Source organism: Pongo pygmaeus, chromosome 16 (genome assembly GCF_028885625.2).
Source record: "Pongo pygmaeus isolate AG05252 chromosome 16, NHGRI_mPonPyg2-v2.0_pri, whole genome shotgun sequence".
NCBI lineage: Eukaryota > Metazoa > Chordata > Mammalia > Primates > Hominidae > Pongo > Pongo pygmaeus.
Genome location: NC_072389.2, coordinates 50,225,376 through 50,246,861, shown reverse-complemented (window position 1 = coordinate 50,246,861; position 21,486 = coordinate 50,225,376). Strand labels below are relative to the sequence as shown.

The 21,486-nt window shown below is 45.9% G+C and overlaps 1 protein-coding gene across 1 annotated transcript in view; it reads right to left on the bottom strand.

Moving 5' to 3' along the window:
* The window catches only part of SORD (sorbitol dehydrogenase), a 47,000-nt gene extending 31,097 nt beyond the window's left edge, over nucleotides 1–15,903 (bottom strand). Inside the window, exon 1 of the mRNA XM_054450917.2 lies at nucleotides 15,001–15,903. Coding sequence (XP_054306892.1) covers nucleotides 15,001–15,066 — 66 coding nt within the window. The 5' untranslated portion in view covers nucleotides 15,067–15,903. The remainder of the gene's footprint in view (nucleotides 1–15,000) is intronic.
* Nucleotides 15,904–21,486: the final 5,583 nt, after the last annotated feature.

Genomic DNA, 21,486 nt, shown 5'->3' with positions numbered 1-21,486 from the left:
TGTGCCACTGCACTTCAGCCTGGGTGACAGGGTGAGATTCCGTCTCAAAAAAAAAAAAAAAGAAGAGAGAGAGATGGAAATGTTCACAGCACCTGCCATGTGCCAGACAGTGGACTGGACTCTATCCTCACCATAGCACTTAGTTTGGAAATGAGAAACTCGAAGCTGGGAAGTTAAATAACTTGGTCAAGATCATGCTACCAGAGTGGATAAAGCCTGCTTCCACTGTACCCTACTGTAGCCCCAAGGTGGAATATGTCTTTTGTCCTTCAGGGGTGGTGCAAAGAGCTGCCAAACAAGTGATGAGAATGTCAGAGCTGGGCCCCATGAAGAAAGCTCTGGGAGGAGGCACTGTTCAAAGCTTACCTCCTTCCAAAAGGGCCTATCTAGCTACTTTTATAGGCAGCCCCACCACACTAAACAACACCAAAGAGCACTAGACAAATGCTGCTCGGTACTATCACTGTGCTTAGTGATCAGTGGCTTTTTATTTTTCCTAACAAGATAATAAACACCTTGAAGCCAAAGACCACGCCTTCCATCTCTTTAGCATCAGGTACACTGCTTGTCCCCAAACTCAAGTGTTTGTACTTGTTAAATAACCGCTATCCAAAATAGTGTTCCCAAGGAAGGTCAGAGGTTTTCACTCATCTCAAGTTACCAGCCCTTTCTGTTGAAGAGGCTCAGTGCTAATTTGAACCTCTTCTCCAGTGAAACAAAGCTCAAAGCTTTAATGCTATTGCTGCCTAGCTGACATTGCTGAATGGCTTATTTGTGTCAGGTACTGTGTGCTTTATAGGCATTACCTCATTTAATACTCAGAAAAACCCTAAATGGTACATCCTACTATTGTCCCTTTTTCATATGATGAGACTGAGGAACCCACCCATGGTAACACTAAGGCGGTAAATGGAGGAGCTGCATCCAAAGCAGGCTTATGGGGGCAAAACGGCTTAAGGGAGTTTTTTTTATCTTTTAATACTTTAGACTGGCTACATCAGAAGGAAGGAAGGAAGGAAGGAAGGGAGGGAGGGAGGGAGGGAGGGTGGGAGGGAGGGAAGTAATCAGTCTAGAAATAGCCACCTCAAGATAGCTGATTGTCACCAAAACCTTCCTCAAAGTTGTTGCTGGTCCCACATCAAACATCAGGGACCGCTGTGTAAAGTGATGCTTCTGTTATACCACGTGGATTTTTTTTTTTTACTTTAAGTTCTGGGATACATGTGCAGAACCTGAGGTTTGTTACATAAGTATACATGTACCATGCTGGTTCGCTGCACCTATCAACCCGTCACCTAGGTTTGAAGCCCCACATGCATTAGGTATTTGTCCTAATGCCTTCCCTCCCCTTGCCCCCCAACTCCCCGATAGGCCCTGGTGTGTGATGGTCCCCTCCCTGTGTCCATGTGTTCTCATTGTTCAACTCCCACTTATGAGTGAGAACATGTGGTATTTGCTTTTCTTTTCTTGTGTTAGTTTGCTGAGAATAATGGCTTCCAGCTTCATTCATGTCCCTGCAAAAGACATGATCTCATTCTTTTTTATGGCTGCATTATACTGCGTGAAATGTTAAACTGCAAGTTAAATTGAAACTAAAGACTAAGACCTTTATTTCAAACATGGGAGAGTACCCCACCCTCCCTGCTAAATTTGCTAGTAGGCAAATTCACAGACACTGAAAGACAGTTCCACAGCATACAATTCATAGCCTTGCCTCCAGCCAGGCCAGGCCTGAACGCCCCATTTGGAGGTGGAGACGTGGTAAGACTAAAGCTTAGAACAACAGTCAGGCACACCAAGTAGGCCCTGGGTCACTAGAGGTAACACTACTGTAAATATTTATTCAAGTTAACAGAGCTGAACAACTGTGCTCGTACCACACAGCAAAGCTGCAGTGACTCTCCCAGACACTAGAGGGTGCAGTGCCCACAGCCTGTGCTGTGCCTGTAGCAGAACACACTTGACAGAGAAGTTAAATTCCTCTCCCTGCACACCAACTTTCTTTTTCCATTCTTTTTTTCTGGCTGATTCTAATTACCCTTACAACTCAGGCTTGTCTCCTGCCTCCTGTCTCTGTAGGAGACATCCTACCTGAGCACAAAACCATTTTAACATCAGCCGGTAGGTTTGTAAATATTGCCCTAAGCACACTGTGGAGACTACAATGTTTTAGAAAGTTATTACAGCATGGTTACTCAAAACCTTGCTTTTCATGTTTCCTTGCCATGATGTTGGCCACAATCCTCTGCTTGCTTAATCTCTTTTTCTGTCTCAGATACTCTTCCATTTACCCTATTTCTCATCTATCAAAGTTTCTTAGCTTCTCTGTGATCCTGAACTTTCACTTTTATCTCCACAGCTTTTTTTTCTCATTCCCAAAGGTTTTGTCATCTTAATCATATTCAAGGTTTCCTAAACAGAATTTCCTTTTTTTTTTTTTTTTTTTGTAACTCATCAGCAGTCCCTGATGTTCAGATGTGTTCGGAGTTTTTTCCTTCTGGTGGGTTCGTGGTCTTGCTGGCTCAGGAGTGAAGCTGCAGACCTTCACGGTGAGTGTTATAGCTCATAAAGGCAGTGTGGACCCAAAGAGTGAGCAGTAGCAAGATTTATTGCAAAGAGCGAAAGAACAAGGCTTCCACAGTGTGGAAGGGGACCTGAGCGGGTTGCCACTGCTGGCTCCGGCAGCCTGCTTTTATTCTCTTATCTGGCCCCACCCACATCCTGCTGATTGGTAGAGCCCAGTGGTCTGTTTTGACAGGGTGCTGATTGGTGCGTTTATAATCCCTGAGCTAGACACAAAGGTTCTCCACGTCCCTACCACATTAGCTAGATACAGTGTCCATTGGTGGATTCACAAACCCTGAGCTAGACACAGGGTGCTGATTGGTGTGTTTACAAACCTTGAGCTAAATACAGAGTGCCGTTTGGTGTATTTACAATCCCTGAGCTAGACATAAAGGTTCTCCAAGTTCCCACTAGACTCAGGAGCCCAGCTGGCTTCACCCAGTGGATCTCCCACTAGGGCTGCAGGTGGAGCTGCCTGCCAGTCCCGCACCGTTTGCCCACACTCCTCAGCCCTTGGGTGGTAGATGGGACTGGGCGCTGTGGAGCAGGGGTCAGCACTCGTCGGGGAGGCTCAGGCTGCACAGGAGCCCACGGAGGTGGGGGGAGGCTCAGGCTGCACAGGAGCCCACGGAGGTGGGGGGAGGCTCAGGCTGCACAGGAGCCCACGGAGGTGGGGGGAGGCTCAGGCATGGCGGGCTGCAGGTCCCGAGCCCTGCCCCGCGGGAAGGCAGCTAAGGCCGGGCGAGAAATCGAGTGCAGCGCCGGTGGGCCGGCACTGCTGGGGGACCCAGCACACCCTCCGCAGCCGCTGGCCCGGGTGCTAAGCCCCTCATTGCCCGGGGCCGGCAGGGCCGGCCGGCTGCTCCGAGTGCGGGGCCCGCCAAGCCCACGCCCACCCGGAACTCCAGCTGGCCCGCAAGCGCCGCGCGCAGCCCCGGTTCCGCTCGCGCCTCTCCCTCCACACCTCCCTGCAGGCTGAGGGAGCCGGCTCCGGTCTTGGCCAGCCCAGAAAGGGGCTCCCACAGTTCAGCGGTGGGCTGAAGGGCTCCTCAAGTGCCGCCAAAGTGGGAGCCCAGGCAGAGGAGGTGCCCAGAGCGAACGAGGGCTGTGAGGACTGCCAGCACGCTGTCACCTCTCACCTATCCCCTTCAGCTCCTCCCGCTGCCCTACCAGCCCACTCCTGAAGTAACTCATGGAAATACTTCAGGAAGTACTCTCTGTGGGGACATGGAATCATCTCAGGTACCTCTCACATACTAAATGTTATCTTGCTTTTCCTAAATATATTTTTTACATTAGCCTAAACATATATTTCCTAGCTATGTCGTCATTGGTCCCTTTTCCTCTACTTCCACCTGCATAACTGAGTTGATTCCCTCAACATGTCTTGCTTGGGTTGTAGCAACGGCCTCAACACAAGCAGAAATGGAAGGAAGATGCCTTTTCCCTCCTTCAGCCAACCTGAGTGGCACAGTGAACTCAGACTCTGGAACTGCCTGTCTACATGCCACCCAGGCTTCCCCCACCAGCTGTGTGACCTCAGGGTAGTTATGTAACCCCTGTGTGCCCCAGTTTCCTCCTTCATATAATGATAATCATGAAAGGGAATGCCGACTCAGTAAATACGTTCACTCTTATTACAAAAGAAGTAAAATCAAAGTTCTTTTTCCATAATTAGCTCACACTATGGTTGAACGAACCCTGGACAATCTTGTCCTTTTGATAAGAGTAAAGCATGTTAAATAGAAATTACAGGAGGCCACTGTTTTGCTCCTGCACAGGGCGCCAAGAGAACAGAATTAAAAACCCAAAATGGAGCCACTCATACTAAAGCTCCACATCATCAAAGCAAAACTAGTTGTTATATGACCTTCAGAGAAATCAGGAGAGATAATAGCCAAATATCCCAAACAGGCCAGTTTCAGTCAGCATGATAATAAAGTTCCCTCCACTTTAATCCTTACCAAAAAATAAAAAATAATGACCTGAAGAAATCTGATCTTAACCAATCAGTTATTTTTCTATTGTTCTATTTCCCTGTTCCCACCTTACAAGGAAAATAACTGAAATGACCAATCTGCTTTTTCTTGTGTTTCTGCTTTCTTTAGCTCTTTTCTGTTTGTAAAACCAACCTCCTCTGTTTACCTCACTGGAACACGTGCTGTTTTATGGAATGAAGTGTTGCCCAATTCTAGAATTGCAAAGAAAGCCAAAGAAAATCTTTTAAATTAAATTGCAGTCATTTTATCTTTTGACAAGTATTTTAAATTATTTTGTGGAAAAGTTGTATTCTGCATCCTGGATTCAACCAAACCTCAGGTCAAAAATATTCAAAAAATAAAAAATAGCAATACAACAATAAAAAATAATGCAAATGAAAAATATTGTATAACAATTATTTACAGAGGATTTACATTGTGTTAGATATTAGAGGTAATCTAGGGGGATTTAAAGTAGATGGGAGGATGCATGTAGGTTATATGCAAATAATACACCATTTTATTACATACAAGGGACTTGAGAAACCTTGGATTTTGGCATCCACAAAGGGTTCCTGGTGCCAATCCTTCCCCTACTCTAGGATACCAAGGACAACTGTATTCTCATGGTTTTCATATCAACATTAAGAAAATCTGACCACTCTTTACAAGGCTGGAATTTGGAAGAAAGTGAAGGGATTCTCGCAGTTTTTAGGCTTGACTCTGCCAGTTGTGGAAAGAGTGCAATGTGCTCCCACTGTCTTAGGGTGGGGGATGGCTAGCAGTGTGTGGGGAAGGTGCTGATTCATCCCAGATGCACAGCAGTCACCTGCTCCCTGCTGCCAAGCCTGCTGTGGGCCTGTGGAGGGCTGCCCTGCACACCTGCAGAGCGCAAGAGACCTTGTTTTTCTTCCTTTCCCCTTCCATTTTCCTTTTCCCTTGAGTGCCTGAAGGGTGTTTTGAAGGTGGGAGGAAAATTCAAAGGTTTCCCAATTGGCTATTTGAGAGGCTTTGTTGTAGCCGCGTTGGTCCTGGCAAACTTGAGGTCAAAGTAGGAGGCAGAATGTCCTCCCAAGGTCCAATGAGCTGGTCTCCAGCCTAAGCTCTCCTGGCTCCATTCAACTTTGTTCTGCTGATAACAATCTTGCTGAAATGCAAATCTGTATCAAGTCGCCAGTGACCCTGGAGACTCCTAAACCCCTCACCTGTTGGCCACCACGCCCCTATCTTACCTCCAACCACACCACACTCACCCTTTCCCATTGCCTAATCCCTCTCCTTCTTTCAGATCCCGCAGGAGGTGGGAAGTGAGGCATCTGGGATGACTTCTAAATTCCTATGAGAATTACGAGACACTTAGGTTTGGACATGCTGGGACTGAGGTGTCTTGGGACATCCAGGTAGGGTTATTGATATATCATAATGTTTTGTGATTCTAAATGTCTCAAAATGGAGTCTTTTTTTTCTTCCAGTTATTGTTTTATAAAAATATATTGTGGTAAAATACATAATATAAAATTTACCATCTTAAATCTTTTTAAGTGTATAATTCAATATTGTTGTCTATATTCACATTGTTATACAACAGATCTCTAGAATTTCACATCTTGTAAACCTGAAACTGAATACCTGTTAAGTAACAACTGCCCATTTTACCCCCTCAGCAGCCCTTAACAAACACAATTCTACTTTTTGTGAGTTTGGCTACTTATTTCATATAAGTGGAATCATACACTATCTGTCACTTTGTCACTGGCTTGTTTTTATTAACATAATATTCTCAAGGTTTATTTTTAACACAGCATGTGACAAAACTTTTTTTCAGGGCTGAATAATATTCCATTATATATCTATATCCCACATTTAAAAAATGTTCATTACTTGAATAACATCTGGGTTGTTTCCACCAACAAAATGGAGTCACAATGATAAGTGACTCAGCTCACAGTGAAACTGCTGACTGCTCAAAGTGATAAGCATATGTATGTGGGACTGAGATGACAACACCTGCTGTGGCCAGGCAACCCCAAAACTTGACAAGAAAGTGAAGCCAAGGCCAGGCGGGATGGCTCACACCGGTAATCCCAGCACTTTGGGAGGCCGAGGCAGGTGGATTGCTTAAACTCAGAAGTTCCAGACCAGCCTGGGCAACATGGTGAAACACTGTCTCCAAAATTAATTTTAAAAAATAAAATAAGAAAGTGAAGCCAAAAGATGGCTAAGTTATGACAATGCATTCCTGTGCAGGGTATAAAAACAGCAAAGAAAGTGACCATGGCCGAGAGCCTGTAGAAGCTCTGCCGTGAGAACTCTGAGGCCTTCTCCTCACAAACAGAGGCTGCCATAAGTTCTGCTGGGAGAAGAACAGCAACAACACTCTTCCCACTTTGTTGTTTCAAGGGAAATTCAAATCGGTTCATCAGTCAGCGTGCTGGTCTCTGGAGCTACTTGCCGTGGTTCATTCCCTCGTTTTTTTTTTGTTTTTAGTTTTTTGTTTTTTTTTAAGACATGGGTTCTCATTCTGTAGCCCAGGCTGGCACATTAGTAGCTCACCACAATCTCGAACTCCTGGGCTCAAACGATCCTCCCACTTCAGCCTGCTGAGTAGCTGTGACTACAGGAGTATGCTATCACACCTGGCTACTTTTTACATTTTTTGTAGAGATGAGGTCTTCCCCCGGCTGATCTCAAACTCCTGGCCTCAAGTGATCCTCCCACCTCACCTTCCCAAAGTGCTGAGATTACAGGTGTGAACCACCATGCCCGCCCCGACCTCCCCTATCACTGCCTGTGTGTGTTGAATATATTTGCATGATTGTTGGTATGTGAAAGCCTTGCATTTAATTGGCCATTGAGTTATTGTGAAACCTCTGGGCTCCTGGTCGGAGTCAGCACAAGTAGGCTGGAACCTGACATCACAGCTGTTCAATAGGCAGTTGGTTACTGGGACTGGTGCTCAGGCATCACCTCCTGCAAGAAGCCTCCCCTCTGGAGAGGTGACTCCTTTCTCTCCTTTGCACTTCTCCAGCACCTAGCATTGAATCCACACAGGATAGTTAGGGACTATTTAATTTTCATCAGGGATAAATATATTAAAATTTCCTCCTAATCCAAAGTGTATGAACATAACCATACATGATCTTATTAAATGGTTCTACATGTGGAGCAAAAATTCTAAGTCTCTGAGCTTTGTCGGATGCTCTAGTCCTGTTCGTGATCTTAATAAGTGCTCACTGTGTTCAGGTCTATGTAATTGAATATTTCCGTGTTTTTTAAAATTGTTGAGTTGAATATTACTTTGCAAAATTTGAATATATTTTCCCTGGTAATTAATGTTCTTAGTGTAAACCTGATTTGGGGAAAACTGCCAGCTTTAACAGCCACACTAAAAGACTTCTAAGTTAGATGCTAATATTGTATCTATGTGTACATATTTCTCCTCCTTCTTAATTTCTGTCATGCAGTTTTAAAGAGAAATTTCCCCTACATCCATAATTCTAGGGTCTCCCCTTAGAATAGGGCTGCTTTTAAGGAATGGTAAAATCCTATTTGTGATATTGCTTGCCTCTTCTCCCGCTTTTGATAGCGAAAGGAGGTGGCCAAATGCCTAGGCAGATAGGGGTGGGTACTCAGTGAAATTCCACCTCCAAGTAGAAGACAGTTTAAAGCCTGAAAGCCAAGCTACAAGTGAAATCCTGGGACTGGATCGAGAACTTGTCTTCCTGTTTGGATGCTTCCCTCTGATTGATCCCCACCCTTCACCTATTTTACATATACCTAACCTTTCCTAAGTAGTTTTCTACACTGTTTTGCCCACCTTTGAGTGGTGTCTTCACTTTAACCTTTTTTGCATACCCACAAACCCATCAATACACACTTCCTCCTGTGCCTATAAAGATCCCAGACTCAGTTGGTAGAGGGGGAAATGGCCTGACTTCGGGGAGGAGACAACCTGACTTCTGGGAAGACAATCTGCCCTTCCCACCCCTCTCCAGTTCCCTTCTCTGCTGAAAGCCATTTTCATCACTCAGTAAAATTCTCCATCTTCACCATCCTTCAGTCATCTGCGTGACCTCATTCTTCTTGGACACTGGACAAGAGTTCAGGGCCCACGAAGTGCAGGTACCCAGAAAAGGCTGTCACACTGGCCCTTTGCCCCTCACCAGTGGCATGCCCTGTGCAGCGAGGCAAGGGGCCAACTGAGCTGCTAACATGCCACCATCTGCAGACGGTGGAACTAAATGAGCACGGTAACAGCCCCTCTGGGGCTTCAGGGTCATGGACACCCTCACCTGGGTGCTGCCACATTCCCCTCAAGGAGCTTGCTCCTGTGTCAGTGCCTGGAGCAGCTGGCTGGATCCCGCACTCACTCATTCATGTGCTCCCTCCCACAAGGGGTTGAGCAGGGTAGGCCCAGTACTCCATAGGTCCAGCGAAGGGGCCAAGAAAAATCTTGCATCACTTTGAGAGGAAAATGCTACCTTTGTGCCTCATATTCTTTCACAGACAAAGGCATTGCCTTTCCAGAGCTGTTGGTGGAGGTGGGAGTGTTTGCTGGATTTAATTTCCTGTTTTGAATTTGAAATGGTGTGTCCAGTTTGGGTTTTGTTTTGTTGTTAGAACATAATTAAGATAAAAGCAAGAAAGATGCTTCTTTGGGCTACTTACTGCTACCAAATTTCTCTTTTTCTGGAGGAGTTTCACATTCTCTTTTCACTCTCGAGTGTCTCTGACTTCTAAGGGTTAAGTAGCCTGCATCTCATCACTATCAGGGTAATCTGGTTTAATCCAGCTCCTGCTTCATGACTATCAGCCCCTTTAATCTGATCACATAGAAGCAGCTGGCTCAGAGAAACAGACATGATGCCCAGGACCATCTGAGCTGCCCATGTTCATACCCTCTCATTATACAATCCACTTCTCACCCCAAAATCTTAACAGTAAAGTATAGACGGCACGGAGGGGACATTTTGAATGTGCTATATTACAGATATAGATTTATCTTATTTTTAAAAATAAATAAGAGTATTTAAAAATGCTTAGGTCAAGACAATTCTTTTGACCTAAGGTATGATACGTTGCCTCAATGGACAAAAACTCAAGCAATATCTTCATGGACCTCCAAGTAATGTTTAAACTTGATGTCAATGTATTATTTTTTTTCTGCCCTTTATAATTAAACAAGATTAACCCATCATTCTGAAATTATTATTTTTTCCTTTAATTTATTGTCTCCTCATATAGCTGATCATAACAAAAATCTGACTACATTCCCTCCACGGTGTTGTTTCCTGGAAGTGGAGCCTGTTTTGTTCCTATACTTCTCCCTGTTCAGATGCTCCTGCCTGAAGTCTGGAAGGGCCAGCTTTCAGGAAGAAGGGAGATAAAGTGCACTCAGAGGGTGATTGATGAACTGATTTGTAATACAATGTACAGAAATTGAGAGGAGCATTTAGAAATGTTTATAGAATTTTTTTGTTTGTTTTTGTTTTGAGATAGAGTCTTGTTCTGTCACCCAGGCTGGTGTGCAGTGGCGTGATCTCAGCTCACTGCAACCTCTGCCTCCCCGTTCAAGTGATTCTCGTGCCTCAGCCTCCTGAGTAGCTGGGATTACAGGAGTGCACCACCACACACAGTTAATTTTTGTATTTTTAGTAGAGACAGGATTTTGCCATGTTGGCCAGGCTGCTCTCAAACTCCTGGCCTCAAGTGATCTACCCACCTTGGTCTCCCAAAGTGCTGGGGTTACAGGCGTGAGCCACCGTGCCTGGCTGTTTATAGCATTTTGACGTGACACAGCATTCAAATATATTGATGCAAACATATCAGTCCACGGCCGACTGGAAAAGGTAAAATTGGTCCTTCATTGTGGACAGTTTGTAAAGCCCTGTATTAAAGTACCCAGCACATGCCTGGAATGCAGTAGGCAGTCAACATATTAATTCCCCTCATTTCCTTACCATTCGAGTGAACCCTACATTATAAAAACAAGCTGCCCACCACCCCCACCACCAAACATAGCTTCTGTGGGGGAAAAACTAATTTGACTGTTTTATATTCTAACTTCATAAACCAGTAATTCATTTCCTAATTAAAAGCTTCTAGGTCTCTATAGACTGATCAAAGGGGCATACAGTAATTAAACTGGTAGATACAGTGGAAAGAAAGATTATTGCCTGGGCCCACATTATAATAATTTGGTTAGGAAAACTGCTCGTGTGTTTGAAGGCCCTGGTCTCCATCCACCTCTTTTTAAGCTGATATGGTTTAAGTGTCCATCCTCAGGGGCTCTGGCTTCCTGCTCATCTCCACAGTTAGCACGTACCATTAACAGTGTGCTGGATGCTGTGCTAGGCCTTTCATACACACAATTGGTCCCACTGAATCCTCATACAACCAAAGATGAATACTACCATAATCCCCATTTCACTGGGAAGTTGAAGTGGAAAATAATTTGTTGAGTCATACAACTAGCAGCAGGAGAATGGGGACTAAACCCCACTCTGGCTCCCCAGCCTGGTTTGGGAACTTCGTACTATTTCCATTTAGAGAGAACTCCAGCAAGCTGACACTGTTTGCTTCTTCATACATCAATTTTGTCAACAGTCCCTTTTCCTCCCACCAACTCTCAAACTTTTTCTATTTAAAATGAAGGGAAAAGCGAAAATCCTTAAGTCTCAGATTGTTGTTTCATTTTGTTCTCCGAATTATAAAAGAAAACCACCGGTCTTAGTGTGTGTCTGACTTACCACCCAATTTATAAATACTTGTCTTTGCTGTGGTCAAGGTGATCATTAACTAATTAGTAGGCGAGGAGTTTATTTTTTTGTTCCCTGCAGCCATACATCAAGAAAGAAGAGAATGGTGCAGTCTCCTTAGGCAGTAGGGAGGCTGTGCGGTAGGTTTCCTTCCTGCCAGTTAAGGGACAAGTAAAGTGGACCAGGTCGTATTCCCCTACAGAACCACTGCCCTGGATGCTGGCTAGTTCCTGGCCTTCCCTCAAGTAGGATGGCAGCACTGGGAAAGGTTGAGATATTGCTTCCTGCTTCAGAACGCTTTGGAATCCTGCTTCAGATTTTAGGAATGATGTATACACTTTTTGGAAAGCAAATAATGATGTAATTTAAATGATACACTTTTCCCTTGAAAATTTATACATTTGTTGAAAAGATTTTAGGAATGAGAGTTTCCCCAAACAACTCCCTTCATAGGAGTTCCTGAGGCACTGAACCATTTTATCAGCAGACCCTGCCCCCGGTATACCTAAACCGGCCACAGTTTGCTGGGCTTCAGTTCCCCAGCCAGCCAGAAATGGAAGAGTTTTTAATCTGCGGCTGGTGGTCTTACATCAAAAGAAGAAAACAGTCAAATTCTCCCCACGTCCCCTTATCTTTTTTGTAGTTCATATCCAACCAAGGCTTTTCTTCCCCCCAAAATGCATCCACTGACAATTTATTAAGCCCAGGAAATCCTGAGTTTCATTTTGGTCCTCTTGCAGAGAGGAAAATGGGTGGTTCCCCTCAAAGCTTCCCCAGGATTGTTCCTCCTAGTTGCTATCTCTGGTTCACTACTGACCCCAAACCCAAGCCACTGAGCCTATTTGTCTTAAGGAAAAGGTGGAGGAGCAGTGATACCACACTGGGGGTCCGGGTTGGGCACTGTGGAGGTGCTGGTGGAAGACCATACTTGAGAAGGAGTGGCGAGGGCCCAGAAGGTCTGTGTTGAGCTGCAGGTGCACCTGAGGCAGCACAGTGGGTCTCCTCTGCTGACAACTCTTTCTGCCCTTTCCCCTCCAGTGTTGGGGCTCTCTCCAGGGTAATGTCCTCCTCCTCTTTCCTTCTCACTCTACATGGTTCACTCAGCCCAGGCAAGCTCAGCCATCCACAATTCCCCATAGGGCACTATTTGGGACAGGACAACTCTTTGTTGTGCAGGATAGCGCTATGAACTGAATAAAGTCCGCAGTAGTGCTCCTCAGTCATTGTGACAACCAAGCCTCCCTGACACATTTCCAAATGCCTCCTGGGGGTGGGGGGGCAGTGCAGTACTGCTCAGTAGAGGAGCAAAGGACTCCTGAGTTTACATTTCCACCCCAGATAGTATCCCTGCACTCCAGACCCCTGCACCCAAGGAAATTTCTCAAAGGCACCTTGTGTCCTGTCCCAGAGACATCTTTTTTTTTTTTTGACAGAGTTTTGCTGTCATCCAGGCTGGAGTGCAGTGGTGCGATCTCAGTTCATTGCAATCTCTGACTCCCAGACTCAAGTGATTCTCAGCTTCCCAAGTAGCTGGGATTACAGGCATGCCGCACCACACCCAGCTAATTTTTGTATTTATAGTAGAGACAGTTTCACCGTGTTGGCTAGGTTGGTCTCAAACTCCAGACCTCAAGTGATCTGCCTACCTTGGCCTTTCAAAGTGCTGGGATTACAGGCATGAACCACCACACCTGGCCTCCAGAGACATCTTAAACTCAACTTTTCAAACCTAATCTCATCATTTTAATGTACTCTGACTAGTAAATGACCCTACCACTTCCCATTCTCAAACTGAGCCTAGGTGTTTTCCCAAATCCTCCTCTGAACTCTTTTACCCAGCTAGTGTTCCAGCACACAACCACAGGTGAAATTCTCTAGCCCATCATATTTTCTAGACACTTCAGGTTACAGCCACCCCAACCTAGCCCCTAATCCAGTCAGAGAGTGGGTTCTAATGCAAAGCTGATGAGATCAAGGTTAGTTCGCTGCTGCTCTAATCTTCAAAGCTTTGTCTACAGAACCATAGTAGAGGTAGTCTGCCTGAGCAGTGGAAGACCATGAGTTTGAGGTAAGATGAAGGATAACTTAACTGTGTTTCTGCACCTTAGGTGCATGACTTTTAAGCAGGCTCTGAGCAGATAGAGGGCCAAGGGCCCCTCCCTGTGGGGTCTTTTCTCTCTGAGGCCTCCATCAAAGCCCTCGGGCTCTGTCATAATTGTTGACTTTATCTGTCTGCATCCCTCAGTAAACTTGGGAGCAGGCGCTGTGTTCTCCTCTCTGGGCCCTCAGCCCAGTGCCTGGCACATGGCAGGTACCCTTTCATGAGTGAATGTTTGTGGAATGAAGTACTGAGTTGGAAATCACTCTGCAAGCTGTGTAGAGCTGGACCACTTTCCCTTATAATACCATCTGGCATTTGCAACAATAAACACTAACAGCCTCACTTTAATGCAGGACCTTGGGTGGAGGCTCCAAAGAGTGGAATGAGCACTAGAATGGGGAGTCTGAACATCTGAGTCCTTGTCGTGACTCTGTTAACTAACAAAACCTATCACCTTGGGCATGGCACTTTCTTCAACTGAGGAGATGGAGAGTCAGCTGGGACAAGGGTTCTATAGAGGGGCTTAGAGCGGCTTAAAGGGAGTCCTTGAACAATCTGAAATTGTTGCCAAACTCAGTCTGTTTGCATTCTGTGGAGGGGACACCACAGATTCTTAAATAGTCAAGAACTGCTAATCTGGATAAGCTTCTGAATTACTGCAGTTTACACACTGACGCATGTACTTAGAGGGAAAGGAGGTACAGGGGAGCAGCAGAGATGGCTAGCACTCGTCCCACATACCCACTGCCATCTCAGCCCATCTGAGAGGGACTTTGTCAAGGGAGCCTTGGCATGACTAGCGTGCTGACTCAGCCACTTCCTAAACTTTGATGCCACAAGCCAGGGAGCAAAAGGCAGGGTCTAAGGCAGAGGACACACATACAGAATGCTCCTAAAGGGACAGAGGCACGGGATTAGAAAGAAAAACTGCTGGAAAGTGAACCAGACAGGGTCTTAGGGAGAGAAGGAGCCTTACAGACAAGGGAGCTATCAAGATCCACAAGTCTGGCACAGGCAAGGGGAACAGCAGGGGTTCTGGAGATGGAGGCCTAGACTGGAAGGAAAGGAGAAGGAGCTGGCACTTCCTGAGCACGTACTAAGTGCTGAGTACTCTTGTGATCATCATAATCCTGCAAGGGAGGTTTATCAGTCCCAAGCAAGGGAGTTAAATACAAGTTCTGCTCTTTCTAAGTGTCCTCTGGCCCCCCTTTCTCTGCTCTGCACTGTCTGCCCTGATAATTCAGACAGCCTTAGCATTTTCTTTGAAAAGGTCAATGACAAGAGGCTGGACTACGAATCTGCAGCTGGCAAAGGAGAGAAAAAGCCTCATTCAAACAATTTGCAACCGTCCTGGGCACCGGCCACGTGCCAGCCACGGGGCGAGGTTCCGGGAGGCACACGACTAGATCCCTGCCTTTCGCAACAGCCACTACCCGCTGCCCCCACACCCCGAGGGGAACCAGCTGGGATCTGGGCAGCCAGGGCGCTTAAGGTGCGGGGCCGGCGCCAGGCTGGAAGCGGGAAGCCAGGACTGCGGCTGGGCTCAGAGGAGAGTGAGGTAGGATCGGTATGCTTCCCACCCTCCTTCCCAGCTTACCAGGCGCAAGTCCCCCGGTCCGTGCACCACCAGGGAAAGGTTGCTGGGCTTGGCCGCCGCCGCCATGCAGCTCTTTTGGCTCTCGAGTGCGGCCTGGAAGGCGCGGGACGTTTGGTCGCTCTGGTGGCGCTGCCCAGCCGAGGGTCCAGGGCACTGGATGGAAGGCGGGGCCTGGGAGAAGCGCCGCACGCAGGGGCGGGACTAGGCTTCCTCCTTTGTGACAGCCCGGGCGGCGCTAGCGTGGAGGGGCGGGTCTTCCCGGCCTCCTACCGACCCGGAGGCGGGGCGGGGCTTCGGGAGAGGGCTGGAGGCGAGAAGCCCTGGCGCTGGCTCCGTCTGCAGCGCGCCGGTTGGTTTGTTTGTTTGTTTGTTTGTTTGTCGCCGACGCTGGAGTGCAGTGGTGCGATCTCGGCTCACTCCAAGCTCTGCCTCCCGGGTTCAAGCCATTCTCCTGCCTCAGCCTCCCGAGTAGCTGGGACTACAGGCGCCCGCACCACGTATTTTTGTTTAGTAGAGACGGGGTTTCACCGTGTTAGCCAGGATGGTCTCGATCTCCTGACCTCGTGATCAACCCGCCTCCGCCTCCCAAAGTGCTGGGATTGCAGGCGTGAGTCACCGCGCCGGCCCTGCAGCGCGCTGTTTTTGCCGCCTCACATCCAAGCACACACGGCTGCCCTGAAAACCGCCTGCGGAGGCAGTAGACACCAGACCAGCGCTCTCAAACGTTAGCTGCAGAAGAATGGGGGTGGGGAATGTGAGGAGCTGTTGAGAATGCACATTCTCAGGACCAGCACCGAGATTCTGATACAGTAGGTCTAGGTCTGAGGTGCTGCCCGAGGGTCCATATTCCTAGCAACGAGAATGCTGAGGCTGTGGGTGGAGCACGGTGTGCACTTTGCGAGACAGGTGGTACCATGACGCAGCGTCCACGTCGGCCCTGTGTCTGCAGCCCCCAGCAAAGGGCCTGGCACAAGTAGGAGTGAATGAATTCGTGCATCATTACATGGGCCTGGTGCTTAAGTATAAAAAAGACATGAGGCCGGGCGCAGTGGCTCTTGCCTGTAATCCCAGCACTTTGGGAAGCCGAGGCAGGTGGATCACCTGAGGTCAGGAGTTCGAGACCAGCCTGACCAATATGATGAAACCCCGTCTCTACTAAAAATACAAAAATTAGCGGAGCGTGGTGGCATGGGCCTTAATCTTAGCTACTCGGGAGGCTGAGACAGGAGAATAGCTTGAACCTGGGAAGCAGAGGTTGCAGTGAGCTGAGATGGCACAGTTGAACACCAGCCTGGGCAACAAGAGTGAAAATCTGTCTTAAAAAAAAAAAAAGCCATGCAATGGAATTTGTGAACCTCTTTCTCTCAACTGGATCTACTGCTTCTATTCAAAGCAGAGTTTCTGCCCAAACTCTTCCTTCAAGCCTCTCAGCCCTCAGAAACAGTGAGGTTTTACTCTCTGAGGAGAGAGGCGCTTCTAGATAGGCCTAAGTCTATAAGGCCCCTCCCTCCTTTGAGGACAATGCTCAGGATTTCATTCCCTTACATTCCCACCTCCCCAGTGGATTCACCTTGCCTGCTGCCTAGACAAAACTAATTTATCAAGACAGGGGAACTGCAATAGGGAAAGAGTTCATGCAGAACCAGCTATGCAGGAGACTGGAATTTCCTTATTGCTCAAATCTGGCTCCCCAAGCTTTCGAGCATACGGGGACTCAGAGTTTTTAAGGATAGTTTGATGGGTGGGGAAAGGCCAGTGAGTCAGGAGTGCTGATTGTTTGGGTCAGAGATGAAATCATAGGGGATCTAAGCTGTCCACTTGGACTGAGTCAGTTTCTGGGTGAGGGCCACAAGATCAGATAAGTGAGTTTATCAATCTGGTTGGTGCTACTCCTTGAGGGACCGGTGCCAGTATAGGCTGTATTTGTTCCTTGCTGAGGGTCCTTGTTCCTCTGGCTAAGATTAGGCCTAGATATTTAACTTGTTGTAGGCAGAGCTGGGCTTTCAGTTTAGACGCCTTGCCCACTTGATTACCTAGAAAGTTGAAGAGATCTAGAGTAGCCTGCTGGCATGAGGCTTCCAAATTGGTAGCCAAAAGTAAATCATCCACATTCCATTCCAAGATGGCCAAATAGGAACAGCTCCGGTCTGCAGCTCCCAGCATGATCAATGCAGAAGACGGTAATTTCTGCATTTCCAACTGAGGTACCTGGTTCATCTCATTGGGACTAGTTGGACAGTGGCTGCAGCCCATGGAGGGTGAGCCGAAGCAGGGCGGGGCATTGCCTCACCCGGGAAGCGCAAGCAGTCAGGGGATTTCCCTTTCCTAGCCAAGGAAAGCTGTGACAGACTGCACCTGGAAAATCAGGACACTCTCACCCAAATACTGCACTTTTCCAACGGTCTTAGCAAATGGCACACCAGGAGATTAAATTCTATCCTGGCTCAGTGGGTCCCACACCCACAGAGCCTTGCTCACTATTAGCACAGCAGTCTGAGGCAGCAGCCTGGCAGGGGAGGGGCGTCTGCCATTGCTGAGGCTTGAGTAGGAAAACAAAGCAGCCGGAAGGTTGAACTGGGCAGAGCCCACCGCAGCTCTGCAAGGTCTGCTGGCTCTGTAGACCTCACCTCTGGGGGCAGGGCATAGCTGAACAAAAGACAGCAGAAACTTCTGCAGACTTAAACGTCCCTGTCTGACAGCTCTGAAGAGAGCAGTGGCTCTCCCAGTACGGTGTTTCAGCTCTGAGAATGGACAGACTGCCTCCTCAAGTGGGTCCCTGGCCCCCGTGTAGCCTAACTGGGAGACACTTCCTAGTAGGGGTCAACTGACACCTCATACAGGCAGGTGCCCCTCTGGGACAAAGCTTCCAGAGGAAGGATCAGGCAGCAATATTTGCTCTTCTGCAATATTTGCTGTTCTGCAGCCTCCACTGGTAATACTCAGGTAAACAGGGTCTGGAGTTGACCTCCAGCAAACTCCAACAGACCTGCAGCTGAGGGACCTGACTCTTAGCAGGAAAACTAACAAATAGAAAGGAATAGCATCAACATCAACAAAAAGGACATCCACACCAAAACCCCATCTGTAGGTCACCAGCATCAAAGGCCAAAGGTAGATAAAACCACGAAGATGGGGAGAAACCAGAGCAGAAAAGCAGAAAATTCTAAAATCCAGAATGCCTCTTCTCCTCCAAAAGATCACAGCTCCTCATCAGCAATGGACCAAAGGTGGACGGAGAATGACTTTGATGAGCTGAGAGAAGTAGGCTTCAGAAGGTTGGTAATAACATACTTCTCCCAGCTAAAGGAGGATGTTCAAACCCATCGCAAAGAAGCTAAAAACCTTGAAAAAGGATTAGACGAATGGCTAACTAGAATAAATAGTGTAGAGAAGACCTTAAATGACCTGATGGAGCTGAAAACCATGGCACAAGAACTATGTGATGCATGCACAAGCTTCAACAGCCAATTCGTTCAAATGGAAGAAAGAATATCAGTGATTGAAGATCAAATTAATGAAATAAAGTGAGAGGAGAAGTTTAGAGAAAAAAGAGTAAAAAGAAATGAACAAAGCCTCCAAGAAATATGGGATTATGTGAAAAGACCAAATCTACATTTGATTGGTTTACCTGAAAGTGACAGGGAGAATGGAAAAAAGTTGGAAAACACTCTTCAGGATATTATCCAGGAGAACTTCCACAACCTAGCAAGGCAGGCCAACATTCAAATCCAGGAAATACAGAGAACACCACAAAGATACTCCTTGAGAAGAGCAACCACAAGACACACAATTGCCAGATTCACCAAGGTTGAAATGAGGAAAAAATGTTAAGCGCAGCCAGAGAGAAAGGTCGGATTACCCACAAAGGGAAGCCCCTCAGAGTAGCACCGGATCTCTCAGCAGAAACTCTACAAGCCAGAAGAGAGTGGGGGCCAATATTCAACATTCTTCAAGAAAAGAATTTTCAACCCAGAATTTCATATCCAGCCAAACTAAGCATCATAAGTGAAGGAGAAATAAAATCCTTTACAGACAAGCAAATGCTGAGAGGTTTTGTCACCACCAGGCCTCCCTTACAAGAGCTCCTGAAGGGAATACTAAACATGGAAAGCAACAACCAGTACCAGCCACTGCAAAAACATGCCAAATTTTAAAGACCGTCAATGCTAGGAAGAAACTGCATCAAATAACAGGCAAAATAACCAGCTAACATCAAAATGATAGGATCAAATTCACACATAACAATGCATGATGGGTTCAAACATCCTTCTTTAGCTGGGAGAAGTATGTTATTACCAACCTTCTGAAGCCTACTATATTAACCTTAAATATAAATGGGCTAAATGCCCCAATTAAAAGACACGGACTGGCAAATTGGGTAAAGATTCAAGACCCATCAGTGTGCTGTATTCAGGAGACCCATCTCACCTGCAGAGACGCACATCGGCTCAAAATAAAGGGATGGAGGAAGATCTACCAAGCAAATGGAAAGCAAAAAAAAAAAAAAAAAAAAAAAAAAGCAGGGGTTGCAATCCTAGTCTCTGATAAAATAGACTTTGAACCAACAAAGATCAAGAGACAGAGAAGGCCATTACATAGTGGTAAAGGGATTAATTCAAAAAGAAGAGCTAACTATCCTAAATATTTATGCACCCAATACAGGAGCACCCAGATTCATAAAACAAGTCCTTAGAGACTTACAAAGAGACTTAGACTCCCACACCATGATAATGGGAGACTTTAACGTCCAACTGTTAATATTAGACAGATCAACAAGACAGAAGGTTAACAAGGATATCCAGGACTTGAACTCAGCTCTGCACCAGGCAGACCTAGTAGACATCTACAGAACTCTCCACCCCAAATCAATAGAATATACATTCTTCTAAGCACCACATAGCACTTATTCCAAAATTGACCACATAGTTGGAAGTAAAGCACTCCTCAGCAAATGTAAAAGAACAGAAATCACAACACACTACCTCTTAGACCACAGTGCAATCAAATTAGAACTCAGGATTAAGAAACTCACTCAAAACCACAAAACTACATGAAAACTGAACTGTTCCTGAATGACTACTGGGTAAATAATGAAATGAAGGCAGAAATAAAGATGTTCCTTGAAACCAATGAGAACAAAGACACAAAGTACCAGAATCTCTGGGACACATTGAAAGCAGTGTGTAGAGGGAAATTTATAGCACTAAATGCCCAGAAGACAAAGCAGGAAAGATCAAAAATCAACACCCTAACATCACAATTAAAAGAACTAGAGAAGCAAGAGCAAACAAATTCAAAAGCTAACAGAAGGCAAGAAATAACTAAGATCAGAGCAGAACTGAAGGAGATAGAGACACAAAAAACCCTTCAAAAAAACCAATGAATTCAGGAGCTGGTTTTTTGAAAAGATCAACAAAATCGACCGACTGTTGCAAGACTAATAAAGAAGAAACGAGAGAAGAATCAAATAGATGGAATAAAAAATGATAAAGGGGATATCACCACCAATCCCACAGAAATACAAACTACCATCAGAGAATACTATAAACACCTCTATGGAAATAAACTAGAAAATCTAGAAGAAATGGATAAATTCCTTGACACATACACCCTCCCAAGACAAAGCAGGAAGAAGTTGAATCTCTGAATAAACCAATAACAGGTTCTGAAATTGAGGCAATAATTAATAGACTATCAACCAAAAAAAGTCCAGGGCAAGACAGATTCACAGCCGAATTCTACCAGAGGTACAAAGAGGAACTGGTACTATTCCTTCTGAAACTATTCCAAACAATAGAAAAAGAGGGACTCCTCCCTAACTGATTTTATGAGGTCAGCATCATCCTGATACCAAAGCCTGGCAGAGACACAACTAAAAAAGAGAATGTTAGACCAATAACCCTGATGAACATCGATGCAAAAATCCTCAATAAAATACTGGCAAACCAAATCCAGCAGTACATCAAAAAGCTTATCCACCACGATCAAGTCGGCTTCATCCCTGGGATGCAAGCCTTGTTCAACATATGCAAATCAATAAACATAATCCATCACATAAACAGAACCAATGACAAAAACCACATGATTATCTCAATAGATGCATAAAAGGCCTTCAACAAAATTCAACAGCCCTTCATGCTAAAAACTCTGATAAACTAAGTATTGATGGAATGTATCTCAAAATAATAAGAGCTAGTTATGACAAACCCACAGCCAATATCATACTAAATGGGCAAAAACTGGAAGCATTCCCTTTGAAAAGTGGTACAAGACAAGGATGCCCTCTCTCACCACTCCTATTCAACATAGTGTTGGAAGTTCTGGCCAGGGCAATCAGGCAAGAGAAAGAAATAAAGGGTATTCAGTTAGGAAAAGAGGAAGTCAAATTGTCCCTGTTTGCAGATGACATGATTGTATATTTAAAAAAACCCCATTGTCTCAGCCCAAAATCTCCTTAAGCTGATAAGCTACTTCAGCAAAGTCTCA